Raw genomic sequence first — 20,586 nt, 5'->3', positions numbered from 1 at the left:
AAATAATTATGTCATACTGCAACCTGGCAGGGCGCGTCATCTTGTCATGACAGCTGCTGCTCCAGGCGCCTCTGCTGTACAGAAAATTGAAGAAGAATCACCAAATTCAATTTCAACTTAGTTAAGCATGTTGGACCAAATCACAGAAATGAAAAGGTGTGTGTTTAATTTTGTTTCTTTTCTCTGCTCACTGTATTAGTAAGGAAGATCATAGTGCTCTAGGCTCTAACTGAAAAATACATCACTAACAGCAGAGAAAAGAGGATAGGGGCATGGATCTTCAGGGATAAGTATAACAATAAGAAGCAAGAAGACACCTGGTGAGGGCCCAGGAAGTTGGAAAGTTTCCACAAAGTTTAGGATCAGTCCCTTTCCTCAATTGTCCTCTCTGCAGGGGTTCCTAAGCTGGGCTTTATCAGACCTGTGAACCTTCTGGATAACACAAATACATACTCACATAATGCGTACCCATAGGGAATGCCTATAACATCTACCAGCTTGTTTCAAATCCCTGAAAGGTCACACCATATATACTCTGTTATCTACAGCCTATGCTAAGTAACCCCCTTTGGTTTGGCCCCTCCTGTGAACCTGATGAGTCCTCCAACACTCCTCCCTACCTAGTCCAGCACCCAGCTGCTCTCCCTGCCTCCTTTCTGGTCCCCTTATCTCCTACAGCCTCGCTTTGCCTGGCCTTTGCCCTGTGCGAGGCACATTTTTCCACCTTCCATTTGCCAAACTGTAGCTCACCCATCACTCCAGTAGCCATTCAGAGAATCTTTCTTGCAAAATCACATCTCCAACTAGGTAGAAACTGCGATTCCAATTCCCCCTCCCTAGTCAGCATGAGGAAAAACTTCATAAATCACGGTTCTCCCCTCCCTATCCCCCTACTAACACCCTGGAAGGTCTGTGATAATTCCTAGACAGCACAGAATACAACCCTGTGCATGCACTTATAGTTTCCATCCCATGGATCCCTGCATTAGTGGATTCTTACAAACAAAACTATACAAATACACAGGGTTACAATAATCATTAATTATTACAATTAACTGAGTCCTCTCCACATGTAACTGTCCTAAATGTTTGCACATTTAATATTTCATTTAGTCCTTACAATCCATCCATGAATTTATTCATCAAGCAAACATTTATTAAGTGCCTCCTGTGTGCCAGATACTATTTGAGGTATTGAGGATACAGCACTAAAGCAAAATGAAAAAAAAATTCTGTCTTTACAAGCTTAGATGTTAGTAGGTGTTAGGTTGAATATAAATAAATCAATAAGTAAATATTTAGCAGCTAGAGGGTGACAGGTTCCAGGGAGGAAAATGCAGCCCAGTGATGAAATGCCAAGTCCTGAGACTAAGGCCTCACTGATGAGGTGAGCAGAGAGGAAGGAGCTCAGACCCAGGAAAAAGCCGAGTGGAAGGGTCCTGAGGAAGATGCTGGCTTGTCCGAAGAACAGCGAGGACAATGTGGCTGGAGCAAAAGTGGGATTTGTACTGTCTCCAATTTACATTCAGAGAAACCGAGATTTACAAGCGAAGTGGGTGGAATGGCAGTGCCCCTATCAAAATATGTCCTAACCCCCAGAACCTGCAATGGAATTATCCTTGAAAGAGCATCTCTGCAGATGTAATTAAGCTAAGAATCTGAAAATGAGAGCATCCTGGATTATGGGGCTGGCCCCTAAATCCAATGGCAAGTGTCCTTCTAAGGGACAGAAGAGGAGAAGACAGAGAGGGGAATACCACAGCCCAGGGAATGCTGACAGGCACCAGAGGCTGAAGGAGGTGATGAAGGATTCTCTCTAGAGCCTCCAGAGGGAGGGGGCCCCAAAGACACCTTGATTGCAGACTTCCGGCCTCCAGACTGGAAGAGAATACATTTCTGCAGTTTGCAGCCACTCAGTCTGTGGTCCTTGATTCCAGCATCCCCAAAAACTGATCCAGAGAAGTTAGATAAAGTGCCCAAAGCCACAGAGCTCTTTGGGTGGACAAGCTAGATTTTGAATCTTAGCAATGGGACATCAGGGTGCCCTTAGGGCCATTCGGCCATCTGCTGTCCTTGACACACATTAGTGAATATACTGACTCTTATGTCCATGGGGCACACACTCTGTCCCTTACTGGGCCTCCAGCATTAAGCATCTGGCCTTGACTCCTGGCTTTGCCTGGTTCACCCTTAGAACTACCAAACCTTTCCTGAAATATGATATGGGCTGCCAGGTATAGCTGTCTCTCACTATAAGGACAGGATTTTCTGGCTTATTTCATTATTTGCACCAAGCAGACAGCACTGGAGTCAGGCTTAAAGGATCACCACAGCATCACTGTGATAGGGCCTGAGGAGATGGTTTCTGAGGCTCTCGTTCCCCAGGAGTCCTGTGTGAGTGGAAACAGGCATGCTTTCATCTGTGAGAGGCAGCCTGGTTACTTCTACCTCTGCCAGTTTCCACTGAGCACCAAATTAGGTTTTGGACATCCTGTGCAAATGGAGGCAGGCCCCACCGATATGAGCAATTAACCCCTAAATATTTAATAGACGCTTCGACTGCTCCCCTCCCAAGAGAGAGACTCTGGTTGGTCCTCTGCAAACAGGTCAGATAAAGAAGCAGCCAGGATCACAGATACTCATGCCCCAGAGCCCTCTGCTCCAAGACCCCAGAAACCCTCAGGACAGGTGCTGGGATGAAAGATACCACCAAGTGAATGGCCTTTTGTGACCATGTTCTCCCCAGTGTTTACAAATGACAGAGTAAACAGGATAGACACACAGCCCTCTTGAGGCCCACGGATGTAATAAGCAGAGCATGAAGCGCCGACTCAGAAAGGCTGATGAAACTCACTGGGGCCCTGGGTGACTGCCAGCAACATGGCTGGAATAGCAAACTGGCATGTGAGGAGGTGTATGCAAGGGTGAGTGTGTGGTGTCTCCTGTCCAGAGAAACTGTCAGGTTCAAGGCTTCCTTAAAGCCCTCTCTGACTTAATCCACTCACATCCTTCTCCCCATCCCAGCTTCCTGTCAGGGCTGATTTATTCAACAGGCACAGAGACATAGAGCCTAGGGTTCACAAAAATGCTGTCATTTCTTTTAAAGTCAAAACCAAAGAATGAGCATGTTAGGCTGAAAACAGGTTTTAATATACAATATTAATATATTTGTTTTTACTTCAATGTAGTTATAAAATATATTTTTAATATTATTTTATGAAAGAAGGAGTCCAGGAAGGCTAGAGACCACAAAAGTCATCACACAGATCCAATTCTCATGTGTGTTTATGCCCAGAAGCACAGGCTTCTCAAGTCACAGCAAAGGACAATGAGAAACAGTCCTTAGGCCGAGACTCACGCCAAGGCTAGCATCCTTCCTATATCAGGCTCCCTTATCCACAGTCTCCTCTTGCATCAGATATGCTCTGATCTATCTTTCATTCATGTTTGTCGAGCCAAAGGAGACACAGCATGAATGCAGAAGCAACCACAACGCCAAGGAGAATGTGTAACAGGCCCCAAGCAAGATCAGCAGAGAGCTAAGGATTTCACAGATGGAGGCCATCATCGCCACCGGGGCATTAAAGTGGGCATCCAGGAGCAGGAGCATCTTCTGCTCCTTTCAAAACATGCTCTCCAGCAGCTCAGTTGGTGTTTCTCAGGTGAGCCCAGCCAGAGAAGCTAGTGAAGGACCTCTAAGCCACTTACCTCCAAAGTGAGCTCTCTGTCACGCTCCCCAGGTTGAAGTCATACAGCTTCGTCAGGATAAGTATAACCTGAGAGAGGGATGCGGAGAAGGGCACAGGAGAGGAATGAGAAGGGGGAAAAAAAAAAAGAGGAAGTCAACTTTAGTTTGTGCAACAATATTCACTGCATCTCAAATCACCCAGAGGAGAACTTAGAATTTATCCGTTGAGTTGAGGGGTATTATAGGATCAAGCATGGGGGAAAAATTATTAACTTAATGCTACCTCATAACTGGTAGCATTTATTTTAATCCTGACAGTGCTTTGCACTTGAAATAAAACGTGGCAACAGGAATTAACTGGATATCTACAGTTGTCTTCCCACATCTGTCCTCCTTCAAGGTCAGGCACAGGCTGGCTAGCTCTGTTCACTCAGATGGCCACCCAGAGATCAGAGGATGGGCTTGCCTTTGATCTAGAGATGACTCTGACTTACAGACGTGGACCTAGAAGGGTAAGAAAGAACTGGGCCTGATTCTGTCTGTCTACAGACGGGTTCAAAGAGATTTCATGTTCCCACGCCACCGCTAGCACCTCACAACCATAAAATCTCGAACAACAGGCAAGCCCAGCCACCAACGCTCTCTGATGCCATCTGTCTTTCTCTGTGTCCCATCCAAGCAGACATTAGACTCCACTGGACTCCAGGACCACTCTCCTGACTCCAGTAAAAAGAAACCCAGAAGAAAACTGCACACAACAAACAGCTGGACAGCCCGTAAAAGGGTCAGCAGTTTTCTGAAATGAACTTTATTGGCCAGACTACTCCCAGTCCCTTTAAACGTTTACAGCTGAGGACTTGGATCTCAGCCATTTCCCTGCTGCCCCCTCATGCGCCTGGACGGTGGCTAAGGCACAATCCCATATCTACAAGGATGCAAAGTGCATGCACCTGAATCTATTTTAATCAAAACACAGGTGCCTAATATACAGCGCCTGCCTGCACACGTGATAATCCAGTTACTCATAATTGTGTTTATCTAAATTTAATGCACAACTCATTTCACTTTTCTCCTTCCCATTCCACAATTTAACTTCCTCCAGTTCATTTGCACAGCAGCCATTAAACTCTTTCCAAGATAATGAATTTCTGCTACCAAGATGGGACTCTTGCATGCTAGGTATCCATTTAAGATTAAAGAAAAATAATCAGCCATTATATTGAACATTTTTATGGCATTTAACCAACTATAAGACACTCATTTTGAGATTTATTCTCATCCACCACCCCATGGGGTCGGTCAGCACCATTTCCATCTCTTTTATGTAAACTAAGAAAAAATTAGAGGCAAGGATATGTCCCATTTATGAGTCAGAGAGAGTCCCTGAAAAACCTGACTTGGAAACTTCAGCTTCTCTGCAAGGTTACGACTGGAGGGTTAGCTTTAGGTCTCTTCCCAGATTTTGTCCTGTGATGAGGAGTTGTAGGTTGGAAAGAAACAGCCAAACCAAGAAGAACATCAAAGATGCAACTATTTTAAGAACAGTAGAATCTACCAAACCACCTGACCTATTGGTACCAAAAACGCAAGTTTGTGTGGCCGACACACAATGGGGCCAAACATACCAAATAACCTGAGTTTGGAGCAGAGAAAGGTTTACTGCAGGGCCCTGCAAGGAGACAGGTGGCTTATGCCCTAAAAACTCTGAACTCGCCGAAAGCTTTCAGCAAAACCTAGCTTTTCTAGCAAACGTGAAGGAGGGGTGTGGTTAGCTGTGGCAGACTTTCTGGTGTTGGATCCTTTGTTCTTGAGGTCAGGTCACGGTCAGGTAACGACGTTCCTGTAAATCTCTACAAATGAAAGTTATTCTCTGTTCTGACAAGAAACGGCATAGCTTTTGCCCTCTGAGGTCCAGGTCCTGGCTAAGAGGCAGACCTCAGTTAGCAACTCCCTCTGGGCCAGGTCCCCAGACCCTGCCCAGCTTTCATTGCTGAGGGAGCCAGGCACCCATAACCCAACTGATCCTCTGGCTCCTCAGGCAACCCCAATGGTGGGGGCAGGTCCTGTAGACTGCATCCAGTGTGGACAGCGGCTGCCATTATGTCACAAAGGTGGAGACGGGGGAGCGGGTTCACGGTCACCTCAAGGCCTGGGATGAGGCCAATGGGTGTCCCCAGCAAGGGCTCTGGAGCCCTGCAAGACACAGCTCCAAGGCTGTTCCCTCCAAGGCTGTTCCCTAGGACCCCTCCAGCTTCCCTGCTGACCGGCAACCAGGAGCGCTGGCAGGCTCTAAGGGAGAAGGCTGGATCCAACTCTTACCTCACTCTCCACCTGAGGACCACCATTCCACTGACAGTTGGCTGAACGACCCACTAAAGGTCGCTCATTGACAATGGGCCACTTGTGGGCGGGGCCCACTGTGGTGCTAACCAATGGCTGAGCAGAACCACCAAGAGTCGCTCATTGACAGATGCTTGCTCGGGGGAGGGGCCAACTGTGGTGCTGACCAATGGCTAAGCGGGACCTCTAACTGCCACTCTAATCTCCCACAGGTCTTCTGGTAATTAGATAACTAACCGTTGCCTGGTAACGTGTCTTGAGGTAATGGCACCCAGCAGCAGCCTCGTGCTAAGGGCTGCACACGCCCCCACTCTATTACACTATTCAGTTCAGTTCAGTTCAGTTCAGTTCAGTCGCTCAGTCGTGTCCGACTCTTTGCGACCCCATGAATCGCAGCACTCCAGGCCTCCCTGTCCATCACCAACTCCCGGAGTTCACTCAGACTCACGTCCATTGAGTCAGTGATGCCATCCAGCCATCTCATCCTCTGTCGTCCCCTTCTCCTCCTGTCCCCAATCTCTCCCAGCATCAGAGTCTTTTCCAATGAGTCAACTCTTCTCATGAGGTGGCCAAAGTACTGCAGTTTCAGCTTTAGCATCATTCCTTCCAAAGAAATCCCAGAGCTGATCTCCTTCAGAATGGATTGGTTGGATCTCCTTGCAGTCCAAGGGACTCTCAAGAGTCTTCTCCAACAAGCAAGGAGCATGTATCCTATGCAAAGTATTGCACTCCATGCCTTTCCCATTTGCTTCCTCATCTGTTAAATTCAGGGGCTAATGGAGACAGGATTTGTCCAAACCTTCTCCAACCAAATGCCTAGCAATGTGCCAATAATTCCTATTTGTTAAATTAATTCAAATGCATACACACCAGATTTCTCTTCATTTTACTGCTTTCATTGATGAAATCATTCTTTCACAGTCACTAGGTAAAACATGTGGAGAAGGCAACGGCGCCCCACTCTAGTAATCTTGGCTGGAAAATCCCATGGATGGAGGAGCCTGGTGGGCTGCGAAGAGTCCATGGGGTCGTGAAGAGTCGGACACGACCGAGCAACTTCCCTTTCACTTTTCACTTTCATGCATTGGAGAAGGAAATGGCAACCCACTCCAGTGTTCTTGCCTGGAGAGTCCCAGGGACGGGGGAGCCTGGTGGGCTGCTGTCTATGGGGTCGCACAGAGTCGGACACGACTGAAGTGACTTAGCAGGTAAAACATGAGTGCTACGTGTAGACCATCCCAAATTCTGGAGAAACCCAAAACTATGTTCTTCTAGAAACAGGTCAGAACCCCTTTAGTGTCTGCCGGAGCAAGTCAGACTACATCAGTGTCTTCCGATATCAGGCTTTCTGGGGCACCAAGCAATTTCCAAAAAGTGCAAAGCCCATAAGGGGAGAAAAAAGAGATGTTGAGGGTAAGAGTCCTACTACTTAATAGAGGGTCTAACAAACAACTGAGAACCCTTCTAAGAACCCAGAGCTGTTCTCATTCTATCAGCATTTTTACCCAGTGCTTAGACCACTCTCCTTCCTTTCCACCATCTTCTCAGTCTTTATTGTGTTTCTTACATATCTAATTTATTTTTGGTGTCTGCTTCTCAGAGGATCCAAATAAATACATCCTTCCACAACTCCATGAATTTAATTTCTGCCTTCATAATAGATAGTTTCAATTTTGCTCTTAATACACATACTTTTTTGGTTAGAAGCCTTTACTGGATCCTCTGCCTAAGGCTGAAATCCGGATTCCTTACCTGGTATGTAAGGCACCCTACAGTCTGACTCACATACTGTCTCCAGGCACTTTTCCATGGATCGCAAGAAACTGCCCTCTGCTTTAACAATCCAAGTCCCCAAGGTGCTGCAGATAAGGAAACCCATTCTCACGTCTCTGCTTTTCTTCTTTCCTGCTGTCTTCTTGTGTCGTTGCCTGTGAACAGTCCTTTCATTCCTGCCTGAACATGCCTACCTTTGTTCAAGAAACGGCTCAGGATCCATCTTCCTCAAGTAGCCTGAAGTCCTATTACATTCAAAATTGCATTACATAATTTGCCACAGAGTTAAACACTATCTAGATAGTTTCTGGATGTCACAGGATCTGCCTTCCCAGCTCGATTCTGAACACCGTGAGGCGGGTTTCACGTTTTCTACTCTGTCTCCCAAGAGACAGGCTCAGTACATCAAAGGTTCCCAAAGATCATTATTTTTGAGTCAGTGAAAGATAATAGTGTCTTAGCTGTAAAGCATAGTCTTCAGAAGGGGATGGTGTCAATCCAGTCTATTATCCCTGTTTTACAGATGAGGAAACAGACAAAGAGAGACAAAGTGACTCAAGTTAAAGTTCCAACAGTGTGTGGCCTTGGTCAAGGGCCCAAGGCACTGTTCCTCCCACATTATGAGCAAAGTTGGAGCCTAACTGTCACTGGGGAGCCTGCTAAATGAAGATTCCCTGCAAGTCTGACTCGGTGAGTCTTGGGGAAGACCCAGAAATCTTCCTGTGGCTATTAGAGAACCAAGCTTTGAGAAAGACTCCATCACACCATGATTCCTCTCCCAGGTTCGGGCTGCAGTGACACTGCCGTCCAGCGTGGTGGATTCCTGATCTAGAAAAGCAGTCTACCTTTAAATTGAGCTGAATTTTACAAAGAAAACAGGTCATAGGAGATGCATGAGGATGATGCTTCCCAACAAAATCACCCAGGCATTCCTCCAGAGGAAAAGTCCAAACACAGAGAATTAGGACCGGAAGCTTCCTTTTCCCTGGAGCCAGCAAAGAAGGACAAAAATAAAGTTATGAAGAGATGATAATGTAACCTTTAGCCCAACATATCCTGTGCCTAGCAAAGAAAACCAAGATTGAAAAAAAGCCCACCAAATCCTTGCTTCTCTCACCAATCAAAGCCTTCCAAAGGCTCTGAGAAGGGAATCACCAGGGAAGAAAACTGAAAGCAGATGCAGAAAACCCACTAACAAGCCCCAGGCTACCTGGGAGAGGACTCAGATCAGAAAGGAGTGTGACCAAATAATCACCAGTGGATAGATGAAGAAGGATGGAGGAGCTAGCCTGGGGTCCACAGCAAAGCTTGACATGACTCCTCTCCAGCAGATGTCCCCAGATGAGAGGTGCCAGTCCAATTCAAAGAAGAAAAAGCAGGGACCAAAGATTAACCGAACATTGCTATGTGCTAAATACTATACTGGGTGCTTCTCAATTCTCACAACAAACTGTTGAGACTGAGAAGACATAATATAGTTAGCACTCCATTTTACAGATGAGGAAAGTGAGGCCTAAAAGTTAAGCAGTCTGCTCCCCAGTGTGCACAACTAGCAAGGGCCCAAGCCAGCATTCCCACCCAGGGCTATGAGACTGCCGCCCATGCTTGCTCTGCTCTAATACGATGCATCCTCCATTTAGCAAATGTTGATGTGACGTTTTTGTGTGCAAGGCAATGGGCAGGCAAACTGAGCAGAGAAAAACACATTCCTGCCCTCAAAGAGTTTATCACTCAATCATGAATTCCACAAATATTTACTGAGCTCCTCTTATGTGAATCAGACACCTGCTGAACTCAGGGAATCAGAGAAAGAGCCAGAGCTCAAGGCCCACAGATGAAAGTAACTTTTGTTTTCTTTGTTTTTGGAGAAAGAAATAGGAAACAGAGATGTGTAATGAAATGACAAGACAAATTGTTGAGAGACCCAGGTTTGCCAAATATGCTTTGTCAAGGGAGGGGACATATGTATACCTATGGCTGATTCATGTTGAGGTTTGACAGAAAACAACAAAATTCTGTAAAGCAATTATCCTTTAATTAAAAAAATAAATTAAAAAAATTTCCTTTGTGGCCAACAGGCTATAATCCTAGGGGGATTTTAGACAGATGAGAAATTAAAATAAATTGGAATTATTCATGAGTAAATAGCACCTCTCTCTTAATATAAGCTACACACAGGCACACACACAGAGTAGTAAAGCCACCTAAATAAAAGCTCCTGTGTACAGGCACATATAACCTTAAATTAGCATCAGACATAATCTCTGGAAGAACATTTGCTCATACATCTCTTATAGTTTTTATCAAATTGGATTAATGTGACATCTCCATATGTCTCATCTGTTAGATTGTGACCTCTTTGAGGTCACAAGTCAGGTCTCATTCAATTTTGCATCCCCAGTGCCTCGCACAACACCTGACACATGGCAGGTGCTATACAAGGTCCGGCGAATGAATTATAAATGAATGACAATAACAGGAGGGGTGAGAAGATAAATGTATCTGAGAGGTACAGATAACTGTTTATGAGGGAAAGATTATATGAGCCAAAACTCGAAGTATCAAGAATTTGGATATAGAGAAATGAAGCTCACTCCCTGGCTTGTCTGGCCTCTTTATTTCCCCCTCCCTCTCTTTCTTTCCTTCGTGTTTTAATTGGACAGCAGTAGATAGAAAAAAGCAGGGTGGAAAGGTGCCACTTTCACCCTGCTTGGTGGAAAAGACAGCATGAAGGTGGAGCTAAATGGGCCATCAGAGGCAAGAGCAGTCATGCGTTGAGTGCAATGTCATGGGGGCACCAGCCACTTGGAGACACAGTCCAGCTGCACAAAGGTGGGAAAGAAGGCACAAAGGATGACAGAATCATGCATCAGGGACAGAGGAAGTCCAACCTACCACCAACTACAGGTTGATAAAGTTTGATAAAAATGAAGAGGGTGTTTACATAGAGGGACTATACTGTAACAAGAGACTTACTATGCATAAACACATAACATATATAATATTAATATATAATGTATATTAGATGACTAAAGTATAACAAGGGACTTAGCGTGTATGTGTGTGTGTATACACACACATATATTATATATACACATATACATATATATATATATATATATATATATATGTGTGTGTGTGTGTGTGTGTGTTGCTGTTGTTTAGTCACTAAGTCATGTCTGATTCTTTGTGACACCGTGGACTGTGGCCCGCCAGGCTCCCCTGTCCATGGAATTCCCCAGGCAAGAATACTGGAGTGGGTTGCCATTTCCTTCTCCAGTGGAGCTTCCCAACCCAGGGACTGAACCCACATCTCCTGCACTGGCAGGTGGCTTCTTTACCACTGAGCCACCAGGGAAGCCTATGAGCAAAAACAAGTGCCTGTGTGCTAAGTAGCTTCCGTTGTGTCCTACTCTTTGTGACCCTGTGAACCGCAGCCTGCCAGGCTCCTCTGTCCACAGGAGTCTCCAAGCAAGAATACTGAGACTCATATAATTAGTTGGCCGTAAGGAACATGGCTTGCCTCTGACAAAATCAGAGGTGCTGCCCTTGCTGACCATCCAATCTCCTTGTCTCTAGGAATCTGATGACTTCTACTGCCCCCAGATGCTCAGACCAGCCCTCAGCCAACTACTTGGTCTTTAGACACACATAGTGCCAGTAACTAATGTCTTTATTCATCACATGCCCTCTCCCTTTCATTCTTCTATTCCTGCCTATGCCAAACACAACATAAGATTCTTGGTGATAAAGTGATCAGAAGAGAGATGGCTCCTCCTTTAGTAAGACTGCATATTTCATGAAGACAGAACCCACTGGGTCCAGCCGTCTGCCTCCTGGATGGGGCTCTCCTGGCAGCATGGAAAGAGCACTTGCCACTAGAGGGCTGCACTCAAAACCCAGTCTCACCATATGCTACCGGGCAAGCCTGAGCAACTTATTTACGTTTTCAGAATCTGTTCCAATTTCCTAAAATGGGGATAATGATTCTCCTTCCCCTGCCAACCTCACAGGGTTTTTGAATCAAATCAAATAAGGAAAGTTGACCTGCTTTAGAAGCTGTACTATGCAAATATGAGTTATTAGTATGATAATTATTCTTCAGGAGGCAAGGCTTCCAAGTTATCCTTATTGATGGGGGGAAGGAGGATTCAGATACTAGAGTTGCTAAGCTCCCTCTGAAAAATACCCACACGTTCTAGACCCCAGTTGTGATACAGGACGCTACAAATCAGATGTGATGTGTTCTCTGGGCTCCTCTACTCAGCTTCAGCTTCAGAAGGAAGGCAGGAAGCCCTGGGGGAGTCCTGTCCTCTGAAAGGATAATGCATAATCTGCAAATTCATAAATCACTGGGATGCTCTGGCCCGTGAGCACATTCAGTGAAGTGAGGACCTTTAATGCCTGTAAAATTTTACTCTGAAGGAAAATTACTTTAGTTCATTAAACCTTCCTGAAGCCCTGATGTCTTTAAATCCATCAGGTTCTATGCATGCCCCCTGAAGTTCCCCCTCATGTCTCACCACCTCATTCCTGCCCCTACCTGATAGTTCTTTGTTTCCAGCCAATTAAAATAGGGACCATGGCCTTTACTGAAAGCGACTAACAGTGGTAATGTAGTAAGGATGCTAAAACATACCCCTCAGGGACTGTACACAAGAGTACATTTTTTCAATTTCAGCAGAGTCTAAATCCTGGAGTCCTCATCCCAACTCACGAGGCACTCCCCCCAGGGAACAGAAATTGAGCATTTGTAGTCCACAGCTGATGCTGGGAAAGATTGAGGGCAGGAGGCAAAGAGGGTGACAAAGGATGAGATGGTTGAATGGCATCATTGACTCAATGCACATGAGTTTGAACACACTCTGGGAGACAGTGAAGGACAGGGAAGCCTGGTGTGCTGCAGTCCATGGGGTCACAAAGGGTCAGACACAACTTAGTGACTGAACAAGTCCACAGCCCAACTGATCCCCAATCTAACAATGTCTGGGCACCAACTTGATATCCCAAACTGTGCTAGGTATGTGCCAAGTTCAGAATAACATAAATGGTGCTCCCACCACGAGTTTACAATCTAGCTGAGGACAAGAAATGGTACAAGAAATACTAACTTTATTACCTAATTCCAGTGCATGAAATTTCACAAAACTGCTACACCCTTCCCTATGTTTTAAAGGGCAGATTGTCAACTCTGTGGTTTAAGAAAGAACCTCAGCATGACTCCTTATCCCACCCTCATCCCACATACAGCAAACAAACACAAAATCTTCTGAAATGTATGATAGCCCACTGAATCATCCAATTTCTGATTCTCATAATTTTTTCATTCACCCACTAAGCAAATATGTATGGAATGTTTCCCACTGGCCAAGGGCTATGGGTTCAGCAGTGAAGAAAACAAACCAGCTTCTCTGCCCTCAGAGAGCTTACATTCTGGCAAGGAAGATAAACAAACAGGTAGGTAAGTAACATAGTAGTCAGATGATGGTGAGTGTTATGGGATGGGGATGGGGAGGGGCAGGCGGATAAACAAAAGGAGAAGAGCGAGTCCTAACATGCAGGGTAGTCCGGGGCTATGCAGCTGCAGCAGAAAAAAAGGAGCCCAGGAAAACGATGAAAAACTGACACTCGAGCAAAACCTGAATGAGCTGAGGGATGAAGCCATGTAAGAGACAACAAATGCAAAGATGCTGAGGCCTTTCATATTCAATCAACATCATGAGGACCAATGAGGATGCAGCTGAGAGACAAGAGAGAGCAGAAGGAGATGAAGTCTGGGAGATTTGCGGAGGCTTAGATCTTGCTGGGACTGGTGAAGGACTGTGAAGATCCTGGCTCTTTCTGAGTGAGACGAGGAGCTGCTGCTGCTGCTGCTAAGTTGCTTCAGCTGTGTCTGACTCTGTGCGACCCCGCAGACGGCAGCCCACTAGGCTCCTCTGTCTCTGGGATTCTCCAGGCAAGAATATCGGAGTGGGTTGCCATTTCTACTGGAGGATTATAACAGAGGACTTCAGTGTTCACAGGGTGACGCCGGTTGCTGTGTTAAGAAAGGCAGAGTGGAAGAATCAATATAGTGAAAATAAGTATACTACCCAAAGCAATTTACAAATTCAATGCAATCCCTATCAAGCTATCAGCCACATTTTTCACAGAACTAGAACAAATAATTTCAAGATTTGTATGGAAATACAAAAAACCTCGAATAGCCAAAGCAATCTTGAGAAATAAGAATGGAACTGGAGGAATCAACTTGCCTGACTTCAGGCTCTACTACAAAGCCACAGTCATCAAGACAGTATGGTACTGGCACAAAGACAGACATATAGATCAATGGAACAAAATAGAAAGCCCAGAGATAAATCCACACACATATGGACACCTTATCTTTGACAAAGGAGGCAAGAATACACAATGGAGTAAAGACAATCTCTTTAACAAGTGGTGCTGGGAAAACTGGTCAACCACTTGTAAAAGAATGAAACTAGATCACTTCCTAACACCGCACACAAAAATAAACTCAAAATGGATTAAAGATCTAAATGTAAGACCAGAAACTATAAAACTCCTAGAGGAGAACATAGGCAAAACACTCTCCGACAGAAATCACAGCAGGATCCTCTATGATCCACCTCCCAGAATTCTGGAAATAAAAGCAAAAATAAACAAATGGGATCTAATTAAAATTAAAAGCTTCTGCACAACAAAGGAAAATATAAGCAAGGTGAAAAGACAGCCTTCTGAATGGGAGAAAATAATAGCAAATGAAGCAACTGACAAACAACTAATCTCAAAAATATACAAGCAACTTATGCAGCTCAATTCCAGAAAAATAAACGACCCAATCAAAAAATGGGCCAAAGAACTAAATAGACATTTCTCCAAAGAAGACATACGGATGGCTAACAAACACATGAAAAGATGCTCAACATCACTCATTATTAGAGAAATGCAAATCAAAACCACAATGAGGTACCACTTCACACCAGTCAGAATGGCTGCGATCCAAAAATCTGCAAGCAATAAATGCTGGAGAGGGTGTGGAGAAAAGGGAACCCTCCTACACTGTTGGTGGGAATGCAAACTAGTACAGCCACTATGGAGAACAGTGTGGAGATTCCTTAAAAAATTGCAAATAGAACTACCTTATGACCCAGCAATCCCACTGCTGGGCATACACACCGAGGAAACCAGAATTGAAAGAGACACATGTACCCCAATGTTCATCGCAGCACTCTTTATAATAGCCAGGACATGGAAACAACCTAGATGTCCATCAGCAGATGAATGGATAAGCAAGCTGTGGTACATATACACAATGGAGTATTACTCAGCCATAAAAAAGAATTCATTTGAATCAGTTCTGATGAGATGGATGAAACTGGAGCCGATTATACAGAGTGAAGTAAGCCAGAAAGAAAAACACCAATACAGTATACTAACACATATATATGGAATTTAGGAAGATGGCAATGACGACCCTGTATGCAAGACAGGGAAAGAGACACAGATGTGTATAACGGACTTTTGGACTCAGAGGGAGAGGGAGAGGGTGGGATGATTTGGGAGAATGACATTCTAACATGTATACTATCATGTAAGAATTGAATCGCCAGTCTATGTCTGACACAGGATGCAGCATGCTTGGGGCTGGTGCATGGGGATGACCGAGAGAGATGTTATGGGGAGGGAGGTGGGAGGGGGGTTCATGTTTGGGAATGCATGTAAGAATTAAAGATTTTAAAATTTAAAAAATAAAAAACTAAAAAAAAAAAAAAAGAAAAGAAAGGCAGAGTGGGGAAAAATGCGAATTTGGATTGTGTTGTAACCATCCGGGTGAAAATGGTCCAAACAAGCATGGACAGGAAAAGAAACATGGTCTGAACATACTTTGAAGGTAAAGCCAGGAAGATTTGGTGAAAATTTGGATATGGGGTGTGAATAAAAGAGAAGAGTCCAAAGTGACCTTCAGATTTGGGACTAAGTAACTGGAAGCATAGAGGTGCCATTTTATGAGATGAAGACTATAGCAGGAGGAGGTCGGGAGGAAAGTTGAGACGTATAGTTTTGGACATTAAGTTTGAGATGCCTAAGAGAATTTAAGTGGATGAGTCAAATAGCTGGATTAATGAGTCTGGAGTTCAGGGCAGAGAGTCCAGGCTAAAAATATCAATATGGGAATTGTCAGTGATTCAGTTCAGTTCAGTTCAGTTGCTCAGTCGTGTCCAGCTCTTTGCGACCCCATGGACTGCTGCACACCAGGCCTCCCAGTACATCAACAACTCCTGGAGTTTACTCAAACTCATGTCCATCGAGTCGGTGATGCCATCCAACCATCTCATCCTCTGTTTTCCCCTTCTCCTCCCACCTTCAATCTTTCCCAGCATCAGGGTCTTCTCCAGTGAGTCAGTTCTTCACATCAGGTGGCCAAAGTATTGGAGTTTCAGCTTCAGCATCAGTCCTTCCAATGAATATTCAGGACTGATTTCCTTTAGGATGGACTGGTTGGATCTCCTTGCAGTCCAAGGGACTCTCAAGAGTCTTCTCCAATACCACAGTTCAAAAGCATCAATTCTTCAGCACTCAGCTTTCTTCACAGTCCAACTCTCACATCCATACATGACCACAGGAAAAGCCACAGCCTTGACTAGACGGACCTTAGTCGGCAATATGCTGTCTAGGTTGGTCATAACTAGGTTGTCAGTGATTAGATGGTATTTAAAGACATGAGACTAGGTTAGATCACCAGGACATGGAGTTTGAATAGAGAGATGAAGATTGAAAGTTGGGCATTTCAGTATTGAGAGATCAGGGAAATGAAGAAGGGAAACCAGTATGTGCTTAAACCTTTTGAAACTGGCACAGTGAATATCTGTGTCCTGTATGAATATTCACCAAATGGTACTTACTACAGAAGAATCTCTCAATAAGTAGATGGAACAAGAAGGCCTTCTGTTGAGGCCGGTAAGCCTTTCTTTCCGAAATGCCCCCATCTGCTCCATGGGTTCTTGTGTACAGTGGCTACTGTGGCAGAGAGAGAACCTTTGCCCACATTTGCCATGTGGTACCAGTGAACCAACAGGAAAAGAGGAGGCTACTTACAAACAGGGGATGGAGATGTACACTCACAGTAGCTAAAGGGGTGGACTATGCTGCTGTTTACTCTAGGCTCAGCCCACTTTCTTGCCTAATTATAGAAGGTAACCAGGACCCTGAGAACTGTATTTCTAAGACTCTCCTGACATGTGGCATCTGATTCTGCCAGTGGGGCTCGGGGTACTTGTGGGGATGTGGACAAGGGAGAAGCTACTCCCTTCACACTTCTGTAGGCAACAGATCACCAGCAGCAACACGGGGTCCCAATGACATGTGAGGCAGGTTCCTGGGCCCTCCTTGTGCAGCTCAGCACACCCACAGGAATCACAGTGGGAGAGACCCTTGGCCTTCTGTACTGCTTTTCTTCCTCCCGGGCAAGGGGGTTAATAGTTTCTGCAAAGTTGAGAAAATACATTTTCTCCTTCTTGTTCCTCCAGTCCTGCCGGTACACTTGCAATCAATTCCTATATTTGATGGCTTCTCTCTAGAAATACCTAGAGTCGGGGACCCTCACTGACACAGAATGGTCTGTGAGCTTAGAGGAAACTCAGGGAAGTGTGTGTTCTGGAAGCCATGCAAAGAATGGGTTTCAAGAAGGAAGGAGTGATCAGCCATGAGAAATGTTGCTGACACCTCATGTGCAAGGAAGATGAACCATTGGATTAGCTACTAGCTGACTTCAGGGGCCTTCAAAATAACTGGTTGACTTAAGTTCTCCCCCTTCTTACATCCTTACACCAGAATGACCTTTCTAAAGCAGAGGCTGAATTCCATTGCCTATACATTGTCAAACGATCTATAGTGGCTCCAGGCTGCCTTTCAGATCAAATTCCTCAGCACAGCATAAAAGGTCTTTCTCAACTTGGCCCCCATTGACATTGTAACCCCTCTCTAGAGCCACTTTCCCAAAACAACATCTAGCTTCTAGCCACATCAGAATATCCATGTTTCTCCCTGTTCCATGCTCCCACACTTTCACACAAGCTCTTTTCCATCTTCTGAAAGCTCTTCTCTCACTCTTCACCTGAGGATCTTTTTCTTCAAGGCCTAGCTCAAATACAAGACAGAAAAGATCCCCCCTCCCATCCATGCTCCCTTGCCTTGTGGCACATACTTCCAACTATGCTACTCACAGTGGATTATAATTGTCTATTTGCATAGGTATCTCCACCATAAGGGTATGTGCTCCTTCAGGACAGACGTCATTTTTCTCATCATTGTACTACAAGATTATTATCACACTCTCCATTAGCATGCTGCCTATTAGCCAACAGAGATATGATGCATTCAGTGAATTCAAAGTGTTGCCACAGACATTCAAAGGAGGAGAAAATGAGTCTGGGCTGGGGTGAGCAACATGTCCTCATAACGGATGAGAGGCATAAGTAAGGTCATAATAGGTGGGTGGAAGTGGAAATTCCCAGATGTCTTCTTTCTGGAGTATCTCATGTAGTTTTCAAAGGTATCTTTTTCCTGGATAAATTAGTCTGCTAAGTCTCCCCAAAAGGAAGAATTCAAAGTGACTGCAAAAGAACTTCAAGAGGGTCCAGAGGATAAAACAAAAGGAACACAAGGCCAAGCAGGGAAGATGGTGAAAGCAACCTTCCTATACGACTGCATGAAGTTGTTGGGTTTTTTTTTTTTTTTAGATTTTTTTTTTATGTGGACCATTTAAAAATCTTTATTGAATTTGTTATAATACTGCTTCTGTTTTATGTTTTGGTTTCTTTGGTCATGAGTCATAAGGGATCTTAATACCTGAACCAGGAATCAAAGACTCACCCCCTGCATTGGAAGACAAAGTCTTAACCACTGGACCACTGGAGATATCCTTATGACCATATTAAGTTTTAACGTGATTTTACTCTCTAGGGACTTCTAAAGATGACAAAGATATATACCTATGCCTGACTGGATGTAGATGAAAGAGAACAGTATGTTTACAGTCAGAAACATGACTAAGTAGAGTAATTTAGACAAGAGAAGAACAAACACAGAAACGGTAGAGGTGGCAATGCTAGTACATACTGCTAAGTGGCTTCAGTCGTGTCCGACTCTGCGTGACCCCATAGACAGCAGCCCACCAGGCTCCCCCGTCCCTGGGATTCTCCAGGCAAGAACACTGGAGCGGGTCGCCATTTCCTTCTCCAATGCATGAAAGTGAAAAGTGAAAGTGAGTCGCTCAGTCGTGTCCGACTCTTAGCGACACCACGGACTGTAGCCTACCAGGCTCCTCCGTCCGTGGGATTTTCCAGGCAAGAGTACTGGAGTGGGGTATATACTGAGCACCTACAAAATGCCAAGCGCTGTGCTTGGTGTTCTGTGTGCATTACACAGGTAATAAGCATAACCACAGTGAAGAGCGGATATCATCATCCACATAGTCCAGATGAAGAGACTGTCCAGACCATGCTGCTGGAGAGAGGTAGGAGTCAACAGCCAAACACAGGCTTGTCTATTCCTATATGATCCAAGAAAGAGATATGAGATAAAGAAATTAATAGACATTAGTCATCCCTAATTAAAATGGGACCACTGTTAAGAAGGAACTTTGCAGCATGTGGCAGCTGAACAAGGCAAGTGGCAGATAAAGGAAGCAGAATGCAGCGCTGTTGAAACTAGGAGCTGGTGAAAAATGGCTGTTGAGTAGTGGGAGGTTGTCCTGGTTTTGTGTAACGAGCCATTAAAAATGAATTAAAAATCCATTCACTTTCATTTCCTAAGGGACACTGAAAAGGAAGGAGACAGCCATCTCTTAGAAATGATTTAGGTAGCATGCAGCCCAGTAAGGGGGTGGGGCCAAATGACCCCAGAATTCCCTGCCAATGTCCATATTCCATGATGAGAGATCACCAGAACTAGAGTTAATTAGCTCAAAGTGTACCATTAAGTAGGACTCTGAGTCCATACCCTCCTACATGTCCATCACTCCTTCCATCCAACCACCACCAGCACCACTCTCATGGGGAAGCCAAGGGCAGTAACAGGTCTAAACAGATGAAAGATGAAACCGTGGCTCCAAACCCATTGGTGTGAAACTTCTAGAGATAATCATCAATACAGAGGAAAATATAAGCAATCTGTTACCTTGGTAATAGAGCAAATGCTCTGACCCAGACAGTCTTAGTGTAGAGTTCAGGCTCTGCCATTTACTCTCTGTGTGACCTAAGGCAAGTAGCTTGCCCTATGGAGTCTCAGTGTCCTTATCTGGAAAATGAAGCCAATATCATTCACTTCACTGGATTGATGTGAGGATTAGAATTATGTTCCAGGCACATGGTCAGGCCTCAGTACACATTAGGTTCATCTCTGAGCAAACCAGGTCATTTGACCACCCAAGTAGGAAAATGGCATGCCACAAGATGAAGCATGTCACTTCTTTAGTGCTGACAACTTGAAGCTCAGAAAATAAAGAGCAATTTCACCAGGCCTCTCACTGATGTAGAGATGAAAGCCTGGAGCGCTCCCTGGGTGCTGGTGCTTACTTTGAGTGGACATACATTGACAGCCTCAGCAATGGGAAGATCACAGGCTCATCAAGTCCATTTTGACTAGTGTGTGATCCTACCCACTTGTCACTTTTCATTTCAGGGTCTTTCTCTGCTTTTCTGGCCTATAGGAATGCACACTCCCCTTCCTTCCACCACTCCTGTCAAGGGGCATCATTCCCTCTTAGAGCTCAGGAACTGAAA

The 20,586-nt window shown here is 44.8% G+C and overlaps 1 protein-coding gene across 1 annotated transcript in view; it reads right to left on the bottom strand.

Moving 5' to 3' along the window:
* SORCS3 (sortilin related VPS10 domain containing receptor 3) overlaps positions 1 to 20,586 on the bottom strand; it is a 650,432-nt gene that overhangs the window by 448,758 nt on the left and 181,088 nt on the right. The window contains exon 2 of the mRNA XM_069567050.1: positions 3,709 to 3,776. Within this exon, the coding sequence (XP_069423151.1) occupies positions 3,709 to 3,776 (68 nt within the window). The remainder of the gene's footprint in view (positions 1 to 3,708; positions 3,777 to 20,586) is intronic.

The sequence above is a fragment of the Ovis canadensis genome, chromosome 22 (genome assembly GCF_042477335.2).
Source record: "Ovis canadensis isolate MfBH-ARS-UI-01 breed Bighorn chromosome 22, ARS-UI_OviCan_v2, whole genome shotgun sequence".
Taxonomy (NCBI): Eukaryota; Metazoa; Chordata; class Mammalia; order Artiodactyla; family Bovidae; genus Ovis; species Ovis canadensis.
Note: the sequence above shows the minus strand (reverse complement) of the source record. Positions and strands in the feature narration are given on the sequence as shown.